The sequence below is a fragment of the Pongo abelii genome, chromosome 19, assembly GCF_028885655.2.
Source record: "Pongo abelii isolate AG06213 chromosome 19, NHGRI_mPonAbe1-v2.0_pri, whole genome shotgun sequence".
Classification (NCBI taxonomy): Eukaryota; Metazoa; Chordata; class Mammalia; order Primates; family Hominidae; genus Pongo; species Pongo abelii.
Window position 1 is genome coordinate 41872549 of NC_072004.2, and position 15674 is coordinate 41888222.

Sequence of the window (15674 nt, forward strand, 5' to 3'; positions counted from 1 at the left end):
AAGCGACACTAACTCTATCCTGAACCCTTGTCAGCCTTCAATCATTTCTCTCCTCTTGGGGAAACATCTGGGATACAGCTGCCCCCACTCCTATGATCACAATACAGCCCTGCCACCTGAGGAGGGGCCCCCAGCTCAACAGCAGGGGTGCGGACAGGGGCCTGGCTCAGCTTTGGCCCTAGCCTGAAACCCCTCAGCTTGCCCATACCCTGGTGGGGCAGATCTGACCTCATCAACTGCTGTCTAGCAGTGGGGCCAATCCCAGTCACCTTCTCTGAAGAATGACCCCTCCTGGGCAGCTTTGTCTGACTTGACTCTAAGTTCTCAACAGTGGATGACACTCAGGAAGGAGACAACGTATGCTTAGGGAATGTATGGTTTATCAGTTGAGAAGACACACGAGCTTCCACAAATTGGTATATTTACTTCACTGCCAGCGGAGTACACTCGCACACATAGATATCTCTGAGTCACTTTAAGTCACATAACTGCAAGGATACAAACAAACACTAGTTCATCCCTGTGGCTGAGTGCCCTTGGGGAATACTCAGATCCCAGTGGGGCTTCTCTCTGCATCTTCTGGCCACTCTGGCCATTCTCCCTGAGCCCACCCACCTTCTCCCCCTCCCTTCTATTCTTCCACGATGGTGGCAAAGCAGGGAAGGGCCAGTGGAAAGAGACTGCAGGTGCGCAGAGGCTTGGACAGGCCAGAGTCCATGGCAGCTGCTTTGGCGTCTCTCCTTGGTTCATGTGGTGGGCACTTCACCACTTCAAGGACATTGTCAACTCCCTGAAGGCAAGGCCCAAGGCTTTGACTTCCCTAGGCATGGAGAGACAGTAGTCAGGAAAAGCAGCTCCTTGGCAGACTGCTGGGTGTGTGACAACTCTGAGGGCTCAGGGGCTACAAGCAGGGACAGGGCAAGCTCGCGAACAAATAACTGAGACCCGACGCGGTGCGTGCGGGGAGCAGAGCTGTGCAGGGCACTGCAGGAGCAGAGGAGGGGGCGGGGCAGGACGGCTTCCTTGAAGGGAGCCCTTCAGGCACTGTCATGTGCCACATCCTGTGTGAGGCACTTCACCTTCATCTTACTGCATCTGGGATTCAAATCCAGATCTGTCTGGTTCTAAAACCCATGTGCTTTCTTCTGTACAGGTTGCTACCTGAGGGGACATCTGCTCTGGGACTCAGAGAATGATAAAGAGATCTCCAGAATAAATGAATCACTTTCAGAGAAAAGTAAAAGAACAAAAACACAAAAATAAAAAACACACAAAAGAAACAAAAAAATACCACATTCTCCCCAAATTTCACATCGTAAGTGGCTGGAAGTGCAAACATAAAGGATGCTGGCAACATGGCCACAGCAAGAGGAGCCTCCGGAGCAAGGTCAGCTTCTCCCCTGATTTCTGGCTTTCAGCCAACAAGGCCAATGGATCTTCCAAACCAGCTGCTGCTGCTGCTGAGCTCCAGAAGAGGGGCCTCTCAACTTCCAGAGGCCAGGAAGGCTCACCCTCGGAGCTCTCAGTTTTGTTTTTTATACTGCAAGACAGAGAGATTCGAAGTGGAGGAGGGAAGCCAACAGGGGCAGGAGGACTCTGGAGAAATCTCAAGCCTCCATCATCTGGACCTCGCCTGCCTCCTGCAGGGGCTTCTTGGAGGTGGTGAAACCCAGGCAGGAGGCACTGGGCAGCCAAATCTCTAGTTCATGCCTGGACTCCCTTTCTTCTTTAGTGAAAAAGGAAGCTGACAGGGCTGGGGAGGGAGGATAGTGATAACTCACTCTGGAGAGTGAGTTAGAAGGACAGGGAGGTATGGGCACACTCCAACTCTCTAGGTCCTTCTGATACCAGCATCTAAGGGCCAAGACGCCAGTCTACATTCCTGACTCACTCCCTTCCTCCACCAAAACATACTGAATGTTTCCTCCATAATTCTGCCCCAGTGTGAATACCCCCCAGAGACAGGGAGTCCCCCACCAGGACAGCTTCCCTCTCTGCAGCATCACAGTGCCACTGCCAGCTCTGGCACTGTAGCTTCCCCTCCTTCTTTCTGCTGCCCCCTCTCAGCTTGATCAGCACTGTTGGGCAGAAATTTGCCTTTAAGGACGAAGAGTGAGAGCCCCTCCCCACTTGCAGAATATAAATGCAACCATAAGGGATTTGCCTTCACCTTTCAGCTTCTGGAGGAGGGAAGCAGCTGGCTGGTGGCCTCTTCCACAGGGACTATTCTCAACTGTGGGGCAGGAGTGGCCTCTAGTGGTCATGGGGATCACAGCCATCATCACCCCAGCTCGCAGGCAGAGCCCAGGGGCCAAGCACCTACTTTGTTCATGATCCAGTCAGCATCTTCAATGGCTCTTTTAATAATCTGCTGGATTCTCTCAGGGTTGTCTTCATCTGAATGAACCTGAAAACTCTGCAAGTTTAAGCATAAAGAAAGATGACTAGGCAAAATTCCCAGGACAGGCAGCTTCAGAGCACCAATCACAGGCCAGGGACACTGGTGGGCACTTTATACCCAGCAGCTCTCTTCATCCTCCATAGACTGTTAGAATTATCCCACACAGAGATGAGGAAACAGAGGCTCACTTGCTGCTGAACAATAGCATTTGAATCCTAGTCTATGTGACTGCAAAGCATGTACTCCTGCCACCAAGGTAGGTGCAAAAAGACTGGCTCCCAAGTTACTGCCAAATCAAGCTAGGCCCAAAGGCTATCAGGCAGTAGAGGCCAAGGGGAAACTCCCATCTCTCTTCCTCAGAAGAAGCTGCTTTCCCCAGGGTGAGATCTCTGCATAGGCTTCACAGCAGGGAGGAAGAAGTAGGACTTCTCTCGGCCCAGTGCTAGGAGAGCTACACAGGGAAGGGAGGGGAGGTAGTAGAGAGAGTGGCCTCAGGAAATCCACCCAGGCCCAATGCAGAGCATGGGATGCTGTTTGCTTTTGACCAGATATTCACCCTTGAGAAGCAACCTAAGATTCAGGTTTTGCTTTTCAAAAAGAACTGGCGCCAGGCGTGGTGGCTCATGCCCGTAATCACAGCACTTTGGAGGCCGAGGCAGGCAGATCACCTCAGGTCGGGAGCTCAAGACCAGCCTGACCAACATGATAAACCCCATCTCTACTAAAAATACAAAGTTAGCCAGGCGTGGTGGCACATGCCTGTAATCCCAGCTACTCAGGAGGCTAAGGGAGGAGAATCACTTGAACCCAGGAGGCAGAAGTTGTGGTGAGCTGAGATCGCGCCATCGCACTCCAGCCTGGGCAACAAGAGTGAAACTCCAACTCAAAAAAAAAAAAAAAAAAAAAAAGAACTGGCACCTCCCTCCCCTGTCACTCCCAGCTCCACACATCCTCCTGCTCACCTTTAGGAGCTCCCCCTCAGCATCCACCTCTGGCATGCCCTCCTTGACTCCCTAGACAGCTAACTGCTCCCTTTTCCATGTTTCCACAGCCCTCTGTGGCTATCGCCACCTCTAATTTTTTTTTTTTTTACTTTCCATATTATATGTGTATGAATTTTAGCTAACTTTCTATTTGGAAATGATTTCTCACTTACAGAAAGTTGCGATAATAATACAAAGAATTTCCTACCAGAATCACTGATTGTTAACATTTTGCTACACTCACTTTATCATTCTCTTTATATAAGTATGTATAAATTTTTTCAGAAGCATTTAAGAGTAAGTTGCAGACACCCTGTCCTTACCCCTAAACATTCCCATGTGTATTTCCTAATGACAAGGGCATTCTCTGACATAACCACAGTAATCAAATTCAGAAGACTCAACATTGATACAACTCTATAATCTATAGCCCATATTCCAATTTCATGCACTGCCCCAGTAATATTCTTTTTTTTTTTTTTTTTTTGAGGCAGGGTCTCACTCTGTCACCCAGGTGAGAACGCAATGGCACAATCACAGCTCATTGCAGCCTCGACCTCCGGGCTCAAGCAATCCTCCCACCTCATTGTTTGATTTTTCTGTAGAGACAAGGTCTTGCTATGTTGCCCAGGTTGGTCTTGAACTCCTGAGCTCAATCTGCCTGCCTTAGCTTCCCAAAATGCTGGGATTACAGGCATGAGCCACCATGCCTGGTTCCCAATAATATTCTTTACAGCACTTTTTTTCTGGTCTAGGATCATACATTACATTTAGTCACCATATCTCTTGAGTTCTCTAATCCAGAACATCAAAAATGTCAGTGCTGTGTTTCACGACACTGACATTTTTGATGAGTACAGTCCTATTAGTTATGTGGTAGATGGCCTCTCGATTTGGTTTTACCTGATGTTTTCTCAGGATTAAATTCAAGTTGTGCACTGTTGGCAGGGATGCCTGCCTAAATGATGTCGTGCCCCACAGTCTATTTTAATTACCCACTTAGCTGCCTCATGCATGCCCTAGCACAGCTGGTGTGCTTGGGTGATGCACCCTCTGTTTCCTGGACAGAGAGGAGCTGGGCTGCCCAGCACTGGTTTCCTGTGGCTCTTACCACACTGCCACCTCACCACCATCTCAGAGACTAGCTCTGTGCCCTGGCCTTGGCCTCTGACCCGCGCCCCTAAGCCTGCCATTAGAGGCAGCCCCCAGACCCGGTAGACCCAGCTCGCACCTGCCTGACAGCATGCTTGTAATGCTGCTGGATGCCCTTGGTTGGCAGCTGCTGGCAACAGCGCAGCAAGTATCGGTAGAGCTGCAGTGGCCTCTGAACCAGTTCTGCCCCTGGCAGCGGGGCCATCCGTGAGACCCTCTGTCCCTGGAAAACAAGCAAGATCACTTCTATGGCATCAAGCCAAGTTCAATACTCAGCCCTGACCCCCAGTTCCCAGTACTCTGGGAAGCAGGCTTGGTGCAGTGCAGAGGCCCCTCCTGTCCCATCCCATGGAGCCTGCACCTTGGGGTGGGCTGGGCGTTCAGTTCAACAGAAGTTCTAGCCCAGAGCAGGCCCACAAGACCAAGGGTGAGTGTGGAGGGAGATGTACAGCCTCATCCCTGGCGTCTTCTTTCTGGAACTCAACTTCAAGTGGTGCATGAGTAGGTGTCCCTCACAGGCAGGGTAGGGTAGATAAGCAGGAAGACCCTGAAGGGCAATCACTAGGAAACCAGCTCTGACATCAGCCATGGTCTGGCAAGGGCACCAAGCCACAGAGGGGAGAATGCATTCAAGCCTGAGCCTTGAAACTCAAAGTGTGCTCCTGAACCAGCAAAACCCACAGCATTGGGAGCTCATCACAAATGCAGTCTTGGGCCCCACCCCAGACCCACCAGATCAAACCTGCATTTTAACAAAGATGCCAGGAGATTTGCAGGCACATTTTAAAGTCTGAGAAGCATGAATCTAGGGGGCTCTGCAGAGAAGTTGCTCAACAGAGTCACCACAGCGTGGGCACGTGATTTCATTTCACTATGAGTTATCATAAAAATCACAATGGGCTGGGCGCAGTGGCTCACGCCTGTAAGTGGGGCAGATCACTTAAGGTCAGGAGTTCGAGACCAGCCTGGCAAACATGGTGAAACCCCGTCTCTACTAAAAATACAAAATTAGCCAGGCTTAGTGGTGCATGCCTGTAATCCCAGCTACTTGGGCGGCTGAGGCAGGAGGATCACTTAAACCCCAGAAGTGGAAATGGCAGTGAGCCGAGATAGTACCACTGCACTCCAGCCTGGGTGACAAAGCAAGACTCCAACTCAAAAAACAAAAAAAAAGAGAGAATCACAATGAGCACTTGTTTGTCTCTATTCACTTTACATGTGATTAATGCACACATAAGAAAACCGGTCACAGACAGGTCTGATAACTTGCCCAAGATCACACAGCTAATAAAGCTGGAGCTTGGATTTGAACTCTGGTCTGGCTCCAGAGCCTTTTTCTTAAATAAAATAAAATAAAATAAAAAAGGCTGTATTGAGGTATAGTTGATACATAATGAACTTCATATACTTAAAGTATATAATTTGATAAGTGCTGCCACAGGTACACACCGGAGAAGCCACTGTCATAATCAAGAGAGTGAACATATCCATCATCCCCAAAATTTACTGCATACCCTTTGTAATCCCTCCCTCCCGACGTCCCCATCCCCAGGCAACCGCTGCATTTTCCGGAGTTTTGTATAAATGGAATTATACAGCAAGCTCTCTTTTGTGTCTGCAGAACCCACATTCTTCTCTGTATTAACACTCTCTCTAAAGAACCCACAACTCTAGCCTAACCTCTTCTTTTTTAAAGGAACTATGAGAGTATAGATTGTTTTAACGGTAGGTTCTAGAACATATGGGCTTGTAAAGCTTTCATCAGGCTCCTGCCTGAACCTCTGCCACAGCATCTGCTTGGTGTCCCAGTACCTAGCCTGTCACTCCAGTCTCCTCCACACTGACACCACGTGAGCTCTGGAATCAGTGTCCTGGGTGCATCCCAGTCAGCCACAGGAACTGCTCCCAGATCCCTCAAACCACCAAATGTGGCACCTTTCAGTGCACATGCAGCTCCCTGGCTGTGGACTCCTTCCCATTTTCTCTGTGTGAGGAACCTTGTTCATCCTTCCAGGCTCAGCTTAGTGTCCTTCCTCCAGGAAGCCCTTCCTCACGGTCCCTCTCTGGAGACAGAGGCACTCACCCTGTCCTCTGTGGGGCTGCAGTGCCCCACTCATGGTGCTGCCAGGGATTCATCCGCGACCTCGCCTGTGGCTCTCCCTGGGCTGAGCGCCTGGCCCTCAGTGGGCTTCACTCACTGTCAACTAAACAGAATGAAGCTACTATCTCCTCTGTACAGAGAGACGCCCCTTATGTTCCAGATGAAGGAGCTAAAAGAGATCTAGTGACTGGCCTTAGTTTTAAAGGAACATCTAAGGAAAAAAAAAAAAAAAAACCCTCCCCTCACCTTGCAAAAAGAACCAGAAACTAAATCTATCAGACGCCCTTAAACTAAGAAGGGAAGCTTAGGAAGTAGCTGGTTCCAGAGGCTCCTTCATTCCATTTACATCCCATTATCTCCTCGGCAACAATAAATGTGTCTCCTCAGCTATGTTAGCCAATTCCTCCTGTTTCCCTGGACTCTTGCTCTGATGCTGGAGTGGATAGGTGGTTGTCTGACCCCTACCATCTATTCTCCCTTCTAGTAACAGCCCCAATATGTGATCTGGGGTGCACCCCTCCCCAGGTCTTGGCCCAGAAGGTCTGAGTGGGACTATCAGAGCCCTGCATCCACATGGGTATAAGGACTGGCTCACACACGGGCATGTGACAAAAGCTAGTCCAACCAGAGTGCATCACAACACCTCTGCAGAAGTGGCGTGAAAGGACTCTAGCTCCTTCCCACTAAACTTGATGCTGGGAGGATTTGATCCTCTCTCAGTGAAGCCATCTTGCCTCCTCTAGAAGCCTGAGACCATAGCCACATAGCAGAAGGCAGAGCTGAGACCCTGAGTAAAAAACAAGCCCAAATAATGTATTTGGGCCAGGGGTGATGGCTCACGCCTGTAATCCCGGCACTTTGGGAGGCTGAGATGGGTGGACTGCTTGAAGCCAGGAGTTTGAGACCAACCTGAGCAACATAAGGAGACCCTGTCTCTACAAAAAATAAAAAATTAACTAGGCATGGTGGCACGCGCCTGTAGTCCCAGCTACTCAAGAGGCTGTGATGGGAGGATCACTTCAGCCTCAACTGCAGTGAGCTGTGATCACACCACGGCACTCAGCCTGGATGATACAAAGTGAAACTCTTGTCTCAAAAAAAAAAAAAAAGAGAATTCATTTGGGCCCTAAAACCATCTACCTGAAGGAAGTCCTTCCCCTAGACTTCTCAATGATCTGGGCTAATTAATCCCCTTTCACCAAAGCAGCTGGGGTTTGTTGTTTTGTCACTTGTATCCCAAAGGGTACTAACTGATGGACAGATCCTCACAAATTTTTCCACAATGCAATCTGATGATTCCAGCTGTAAGGAAGAGTCGGACAGGACAGGGCTTCTCAAGTTCCTCCTGCTATCAATCATGACCGTGCCAGTCTGACTCACCACCCAGAAATCAGAGGGGAACCCGTTCAAGGGTGGCCAAGACCATTAGGAGCAACCACAGGAGACATACCACCAAAGTCCCCAACCTGATGGGTAGACTCCACTGGCAGGCTTCCCCAAACTATATAAAGTAGTAATCAAATATTGTAAAATGCTAGTCGCGGAACAGATGGTTACCATCTGTAGTCCTCAAAATTAACATTTGGAAAGAGCACAACTTTGTTTCATTACTTAAAAACTCAAGCAATACTTAGTAACCAACCCAGCAAGTATGGGCGGCAGATTATTTTCAGCTCAATTATAATACTTAGTCATTCTCAGTAATAACTAGTAGAGAATACATGTGTGGGTCCACTTAGAAGAGCTAAACTAAAAATGTTTTAATTTAATTTAAAGCGTAGGTTTGCTATTATTTAAGGGGCAATGAACCTCATATCATTGCTAAAACTGCAGTCAAAGCCTCTGGGACTGGCAACACTTGCCTCCCTTGCCCTGCCCTTTGGACTTGATCTTGGCCTCTGCATCCTGGCTCCCTGCCTCTGTGATAGCTCCTCCATCTTCCCAGGCAACCAAACCAAATCATCACAGTCAACCCAGGTTCCTCCTTCTCCTCAATCCCCATGCCACTGGTTTCTTTCTTTTCTTTTCTTTTCTTTTTTTTTATTTATTTTTTTTGAGACTGAGTTTCGCTCTTGTTGCCCAGGCTGGAGTGCAATGGCGCAATCTCGACCGCAACCTCCGCCTCCTGGGTTTAAGTGATTCTCCTGCCTCAGCCTCCTGAGTAGCTGGGATTACAGGTGCCTGCCACCACACCCAGCTAATTTTTGTATTTTCAGTAGAGATGGGGTTTCTCCTTGTTGGTCAGGCTGGTCTCAAACTCCCGACCTCAGGTAATCCACCCACCTTGGCCTCCCAAAATGCTAGGATTACAGGCGTGAGCCACCGCACCCGGCCCCATGCCACTGGTTTCTAAGTCCTATCAAATTCCACCTCTGAATGCCCCTCATATTTTTCCCTTCCTCTCTACTCCACTGCATACCCTTGGTTCAGACTCTCTGAGACAACTGCAACAGCCCCTAGGCTGGTCTCCCTGTCTTCCAGTCCACTTTCTGCCATCCTACTCTGCCCAACAGCCAGAGTGAATCTTTCTAAAACATAAATCTCAAAGTGTCCTGTACTTCCTAAAACCCCTAATATCCACCCCTGCCCCCATCATTCATGGCAACTTTTCCCAAAATGTAGAACAAATACCTGAAATTACTTTAAGTAGTATATGGCCAGTATTTTTTATTGTAATGATTTTATATTTATTTTCATGTGTAATGAGGGGGAAAAACACATTTTCATAGGTATTAATGGCCTAAAGCAGTTTTTTCAAATGCACATAAAATTGATTGTTTTATGTATCAAATTGAAATGTGGACCTGGCAAAAATCATGAGGGTCCTGAAGTGTGGAAAGCACTGGTCTACAGAATAAAATCCAGGCTCCTGTCCATGGCCTGCAAGGCCCCTCTCGATCTGGCCCCTACCTACCCCTCATCTGCACCTCTCACCACCCACAGCCTAGTCCAGGCAAACCGAGCCCTGTATGGCACACTCCACAACAGCCCATGCTGTGTTTGCCTGTTACGGTCTCAGCACTGGGGCAGAATGTCTGGCATGGAGTAGATGTATTCGTTGGGGTTCTCCAGAGAAACAGAACCTATAGAAGGGAGGGTGTGTGTGTGTGTGTGTGTGTGTGTGAGAGAGACAGACAGTGAGTGAGAGAGAGAGAGAGTGAGAGAGAGAGAGAGAGACAGAGGTTTATTATAATGAACTGGCTCACGTAATTATGGAGGTTGGCAAGTCCAAAATCTGCAGAGCCAATGTCCCAGTTCAAGTACAAAGGCTGGAAGCTGCTGTAGAACCAGGAAGAGCTGATGTCCCAGTTCGAAAGCCACATGCAAGAGAATTCTCTTACTCAGGGGAGGCTTAGACTTTTCGTTTAAGGCCTTCAGTGGATTGGAAAAGGCTCACCCATATTATAGAGGGCTGTGTGCTTTACTCCATCGAACAATTTAAATGTTAATCTCACCCACATTGAAACACCCAGAATAATGTTTGACCAAATATCTGGGCCTCCTGTGGCCCAGCCAAGTTGACACATAAAATTAACTATCCTGGTAGACACTCAATTTCTATTTTGAACGAATCCTCCTACTTCTGCCTACAGTGCTCCTCTCTGCTTCCTGCACACCTCCTGCCTCTTCCACACTCAGCTCTGTGGTCTGGCATCTCCTCCTCAGTGCCACCATGCTCAGTGGGAGGGCTGTGATTACCTTGAAACAGGTTTCATCACCCCTTATTACTCTAGGTCAGGCCTCTAGTTCAGGCTCTTGCTGGGGTTGCTGGAAGGGTATCCACCTGCCCTCAGGCCCCACCAGCCATTCTCCATATGGTGGTCATAGTGATTTACCAACTTCCTGAATGAAAATCTTCACTGGACATGAAACGATAGTGTGAATTATGAATTTTCTTGGGTTATAAGACTGATGTCATTATGTGGGAGAATCACCTCACTCTCAGGAGATGTAGGCAGAAGGATTTAGGGTGACATGTCATCAGGTCTGCTGCCTCCTTTCAAATAGTTCAGCAAAAGACAGCACAGAGAGAAGAATAAGGAAGATAAAGAAATGCAGCAGAATGTTCAGATCACGTTTAGATGGTAGGCATTAAGGGTGAACACTGCGCTGTTATTTTAACTTCCATATGTTTGGAAAATTTTCCTAATAAAAAATCGCTTTAAAAACACACCTGGCAGGGAGTCACCCAGCTTTTCTCCCTACATGTGCTCCAAGTGGCAGGGAACTCACAAGTCCCCCATTTTCACTCTGCTCAAGCTATTGGAAAGTCCCTCCAGTTCTGAGTTAAAATTCCCCGCTGTAAATTTCTACTCACTCTACAAAGAGCTCTACTCTTTGGGACAAAATCTTCCCTCACCTACTCCCAAGCCCAGCTTTTCATTTTTCACAGTCAACTATCCCAGCCCCTCCCTAGTCCCTTTTCCAATGTAAGCAGCCGGGAGGTGCTGTCGCCTCTCAAAGTGTCTCCGTCCCACTTGCCCTCCTCTCAACACACGTACCTTTATTTTTGATACCACTCTTAAACATGCTGTCCCATGGGAAAACAACAGTTTGGCTGTGCTCTGACCAACTCCACAGGCAGTGGCCCTGTCACCTCCTTTGGCCTGGGAATTCAAGGAATGCAGCTCAGACTGATTCTCTGCTGGGGCCCTCATGTGGCCCTGGCATTTGGCTCAAAGGCATTTTTCCATGTGCTGCTCTTTTTTTTCTTTTTTCTCTTTTTTGAGACGGAGTTTCGCTCTTGTTCCCCAGGCTGGAGTGCAATGGAGCAATCTTGGCTCACTGCAACCTCTGCCTCCCGGGTTCAAGCAATTCTCCTGCCTCAGCCTCCTCAGTAGCTGAGATTACATATCCATGCCACCATGCCCGGCTAATTTTTGTATTTTTAGTAGAGACGGAGTTTCGCCATGTTGGCCAGTCTCAAACTCCTGACCTCAGGTGATCCACCCGCCTTGGCCTCCCAAAGTGCTGGGATTATAGGCGTGAGCCACTGCACCCGGCTCCATAAGCTGTTCTTAAGTATCTTTCCCCGTCTTTTATTTTATGAGGTCATTCCAGAGTCACAATCTGCCACCATCCTTAGGGGGGTCTGTTATACGACTCAATGTTATCCAACTCAATTCAACAAAATAAGAGCACAGAAACAGTCACACGCCAGGTAAACACAGGGTAAGGACAAAGAGAAAGAGAGTAACCCTATATACTGTAAGCATCAGTCAACCCCGCCGTGCCATTCAGAGCATCTAGCACCTGTACAACTCTGGACCCAGCCCTAGGACCACAGAGATGAACAGTCTGGTGTACCTAGCTCTCTGACCCACAGCCTTCTGCAAAGCCGATGGCTCCCATCCAGGGAATGAGTAGGACATGCCAAGTTTGAGACCTTTTCATGTTACCTCATTTAATCCTCACAACAATATTTTAAGATAGGTATCATTACTCCCATTTTATAGATGAGGAAACTGAGGCCCTGAGAGGTTAAGTAATTTGTCAGGAGCAACAAGGCTAGTATAGAGCAAGGCCCGGAATAGAACCTAGGTCTATTTGATTCCAAAGACTATGCCCTCATCTGCTTCGTGAAACCACCTGCTATGTCTGAGCCACTCATAAAAATATTGACCAAATCAGGGCTAAGGACCCCACAAAGAACTCTGGCAGGGTTCATGCATGACCAGGTTCAAGCACTTATAAAGGCACTTGACTGCACTATTATCCAGTACTCCTCAATCTTCTCTACAAAACCTTGCTCCATGCCTTTCTGAAACCCAAGGACATCATCTGCAGCTTCCCCCTGCATATAGATGGAAAAAAAAAATCGAAAGAAAGAGTCACCAGGCTGACATCAATTACACAGATAAAGGAAACGAGCAACTAAAGAAATGCTTAATAACAAAGCTCTTAGCAAATCCAAAGGAGAATATGACAGAATTTTTAAAAAGAGAAAATAAAGCTACAAAGGGAATTTCCTGGAAGCCAAGTGGTATCACTGGCACAGATGTTGAGAAGCAGGCCCACAGTCCCATTTAACCCCACTGTCCTTTTCCCTAATCTATGTCCTGATATAGGCACCTAAAAATAAGTGGGAAAAAGTCATATATTAAAAAAAGAACGAAAGAATGGAACTGCAGAAAATAACCAGAAATTATGCCCTATTGAGCACTGATACACGCTAAATTAAGCCTGCACAGGCCATTTTTTAAATATGCAATTACTCTTCTTGAACGGAAAAGTTGAAAAATAGGAATGGAGTGGTTTTGCTTCCCACCCCCACCCACTCCAGGGCTCCATCTTGCACATCTGTGTTCTCCCAAGCTAGCAATGGGGCAGCAATCCCTGCCTCCCCCAGTCCCTCTCCTACATAGCCAAGGCTCTCAAGTCCCCTCACCCCCTCCCTGCCCCCTTCATCCCTGTTGGCACTACCTTGGTTCCCAGCTTTATACCCATACCTGGCTGGGACTATCCGAATACCTCCTGATCTGTCTCCCTTCTTCCAGCCCAATCCACATGGTGCCACCCAAGAACACTTCCTAAAAAGCACACCCTGTCACTCCCCTTCCTCAGAACCTCTGTAGAGAGTTCTCTACCCATGGCCTTCTGCGATCTGTTTCAATCCCTCTCATCAGTCTCCCCTCCTGCTGTCCTTCCCACACTTCCTGCATTTTAGCCACAGACTGAACTTGGAGGACTTTGGGATCAGACAGTCTGGGTTCAAATCCTGGTTCTATCACTTGCTAGTTTTAGGACCCTGGACGAGTTTCTTAACTTCCATCTCGAAGTCTGTTCCCCATCTGTCAATGTGGTCCCTAATAAATGGTATTTCCTACATAAGACTGTTGTAAGGATGAAATAACGCTCCTAGACTACTAAACATGATGCCTGGCACACACTACATGTTTACTACTAACTGTTATTGTTAATATCATCTCTGAAACATGCTGTGCTTTCCCCTACCTTGACTTCTTCACCTGCCTCAAGAATTCCTCTTCATCCTTAGAGATCCAGTTCCCTGTCACCTCCTTCAGGCTTTCATCCCATGCTGTTCACACCCCTATTACAGTCATCACACTGCTCTGTAATCACTTATTGTGATTATAATCGATGTGACAGAAGAACTTAGAGCAGGTTTTGGAGACAAAGAACCCTAGTTTAAAAGCCTACCTCTGCTATTTACTAGCTGTGTAATCCTGGCCAACCTGGTTGACTTCTCTGGACTTCTGCTTCCCCCACTGTAAACTGGAGAAAAGAATAACCCACCTCACAGGGGTTTTGTAAAGACCAACCTAGTTAACTTATGGAAAGTGCCTAGCACAGGGGCTGGCACATCTTAAGTGCCTGAACATCTTTTTTTTTTTTTTTTTTTTTGTCCTGAGACAGGGTCTCACTCTGTCACCCAGGCTGGAGTACAGTAGCGTGATGAGGGATCACTGCAATCATAACTGCCCGGGCTCAAGCGATTCTACCTCAGCCTCTCAAGTAGCTGGGATCACAGGCACACGCCACCACGTCTGGCTAATTTTTTAAATTATTTATAGAAACGAAGTCTTACTATGTTGCCCAGGCTGGTCTCGAAATTCTAGGCTCAAGTGATCCTCCTTCCTCAGCCTCCTACAGTGCTGAGATTACGGGCATGAGCCACTGCACCCAGCGTTGAACATCTTACCCTTTCCTACTTTATTTGGCTTTCTGTTCCTCGCTGACTGTAAGCTTCTGGAGGACAAGAGACTATACTGTATTAGTTCAACACCTGTGAAATGAAGGGAAATTAGTAAGAAAAATATATATACGGTTATTAGTCACTCCTCCACAGTTTATAGTACCTGAACCATAGATGTCAATTGATTCCCAAGTTACCAGAGGAAACTAAAGCCAGCAGGAAACTGTCCTGAAGTCAAGAACCTACGGCAGGGGAACCCAGAAAACACTACGCTAAGTGAACAAACCCAGTCACAAGGGGCTACTTAATGTATGATTCCATTTATATGAAACATCCAGAATAGGCAAAAGTACAGAGACAGAAGTACATTAGTGGTTGCCTAGGGCTGGGAGAATGGGAGGAGATGGGAGGGGGGAGTGACAGCTAAAGGAGGTGTTTCCTTTGGGGGGTAATGTTCTAAAACATTAAGGTGACAGCTGCACAACTCTGCAAACATACTAAAAGACACTGAATTGTGCACTTTAGATGGGTGAACTGTATGCTTCGTAAATTACATCTCAATAAAACTGTTTTTAAAACAATAACCACAAAAAGGATCAATCCTAGGAGCGAAAGGGTTTCGGCCACGGAGCAACTTGCTCTTACGCAGAAGCATAAATCATCATGACAAGGTTGTTCCGGCCACCGGGTGCCGCGGGGCAGAGGGACGGTGGAGGGGACATTCTCCTTTTAAAAGTGGCCAGGCCGTGAGCCTCTGAGAGGCTGGCCCCGTGCTGCCCCGGACCCCGCGCCCCTAGCTCGCGCTGCAGGCCTTTCCTGCTCCTCCGAGGCCGCCCGGCCAGGCCTGCGTCAAGCCCAGGCGCCGCGCTCCGGTGCACTCAGCTCTCCGGTGGAAGAGCGCGGACCGCAAGGGAAAAGGTGCCGGCGCGGGTCGCCCCCAGGTCTTCTATAGGTCCGAGGACGCTCGAGGCCTCCACATCCCCAGCCCGCCCCCGCCACCCAGTGGCTCTGGCCGCCGCTGCCCCCGCGCCCCCGCCCTCGGCCTGCGCAGCACGGCTCACCAGCCTCCAGGGAAACGCCAGCCCCGGACGCCGCCGCGGCGACGAGTGCGCCTGCGCTCCGGGGACTGAGCGGCACCACCCCTGCCCGGCGACGGTGAGCCCAGCGCCCTCTGCCGGCCGCGCGCGGGACTCGGGGTCCTACTGGGTGCCTCTTCCTAGATCCGACCCCACCCAGTTGAAAAGGAAAGCTGTCCCCACTAACAACCTTCGTTACCTGTTACCTCAAACACCCACTCTGCTTTCTGGCTGTTGCTACGCCGGATATAAGCCCTAAAGGCACTCTCTCCTCCTTATTCCTGAATATGGATTGTGCTAAGAA

At 48.6% G+C, this 15674-nt stretch overlaps 1 protein-coding gene across 4 annotated transcripts; it reads right to left on the bottom strand.

The window, feature by feature from the left end:
- Positions 1–404: 404 nt before the first annotated feature.
- LYRM9 (LYR motif containing 9) lies at positions 405–15422 on the bottom strand. Of its 4 annotated transcripts, none has more exons than XM_054535610.2 (5): positions 15356–15422; positions 14301–14384; positions 4616–4759; positions 2324–2416; positions 405–1540 (listed from the first exon to the last, which is right to left on the bottom strand). In XM_054535610.2, the coding sequence occupies exons 3-5, from the start codon at positions 4739–4741 to the stop codon at positions 1523–1525; spliced, it is 237 nt and encodes a 78-aa protein (XP_054391585.1). In that variant the 5' UTR covers positions 4742–4759; positions 14301–14384; positions 15356–15422; the 3' UTR covers positions 405–1522. The 4 variants fall into 4 exon arrangements, with proteins under 4 accessions (XP_054391585.1, XP_054391586.1, XP_002827196.1 ...); XM_054535611.2 differs by having other exon boundaries at positions 14187–14384; positions 15356–15407; XM_002827150.5 differs by lacking the exon at positions 14301–14384 and having other exon boundaries at positions 15356–15416.
- Between the last annotated feature and the right edge of the window lie 252 nt (positions 15423–15674).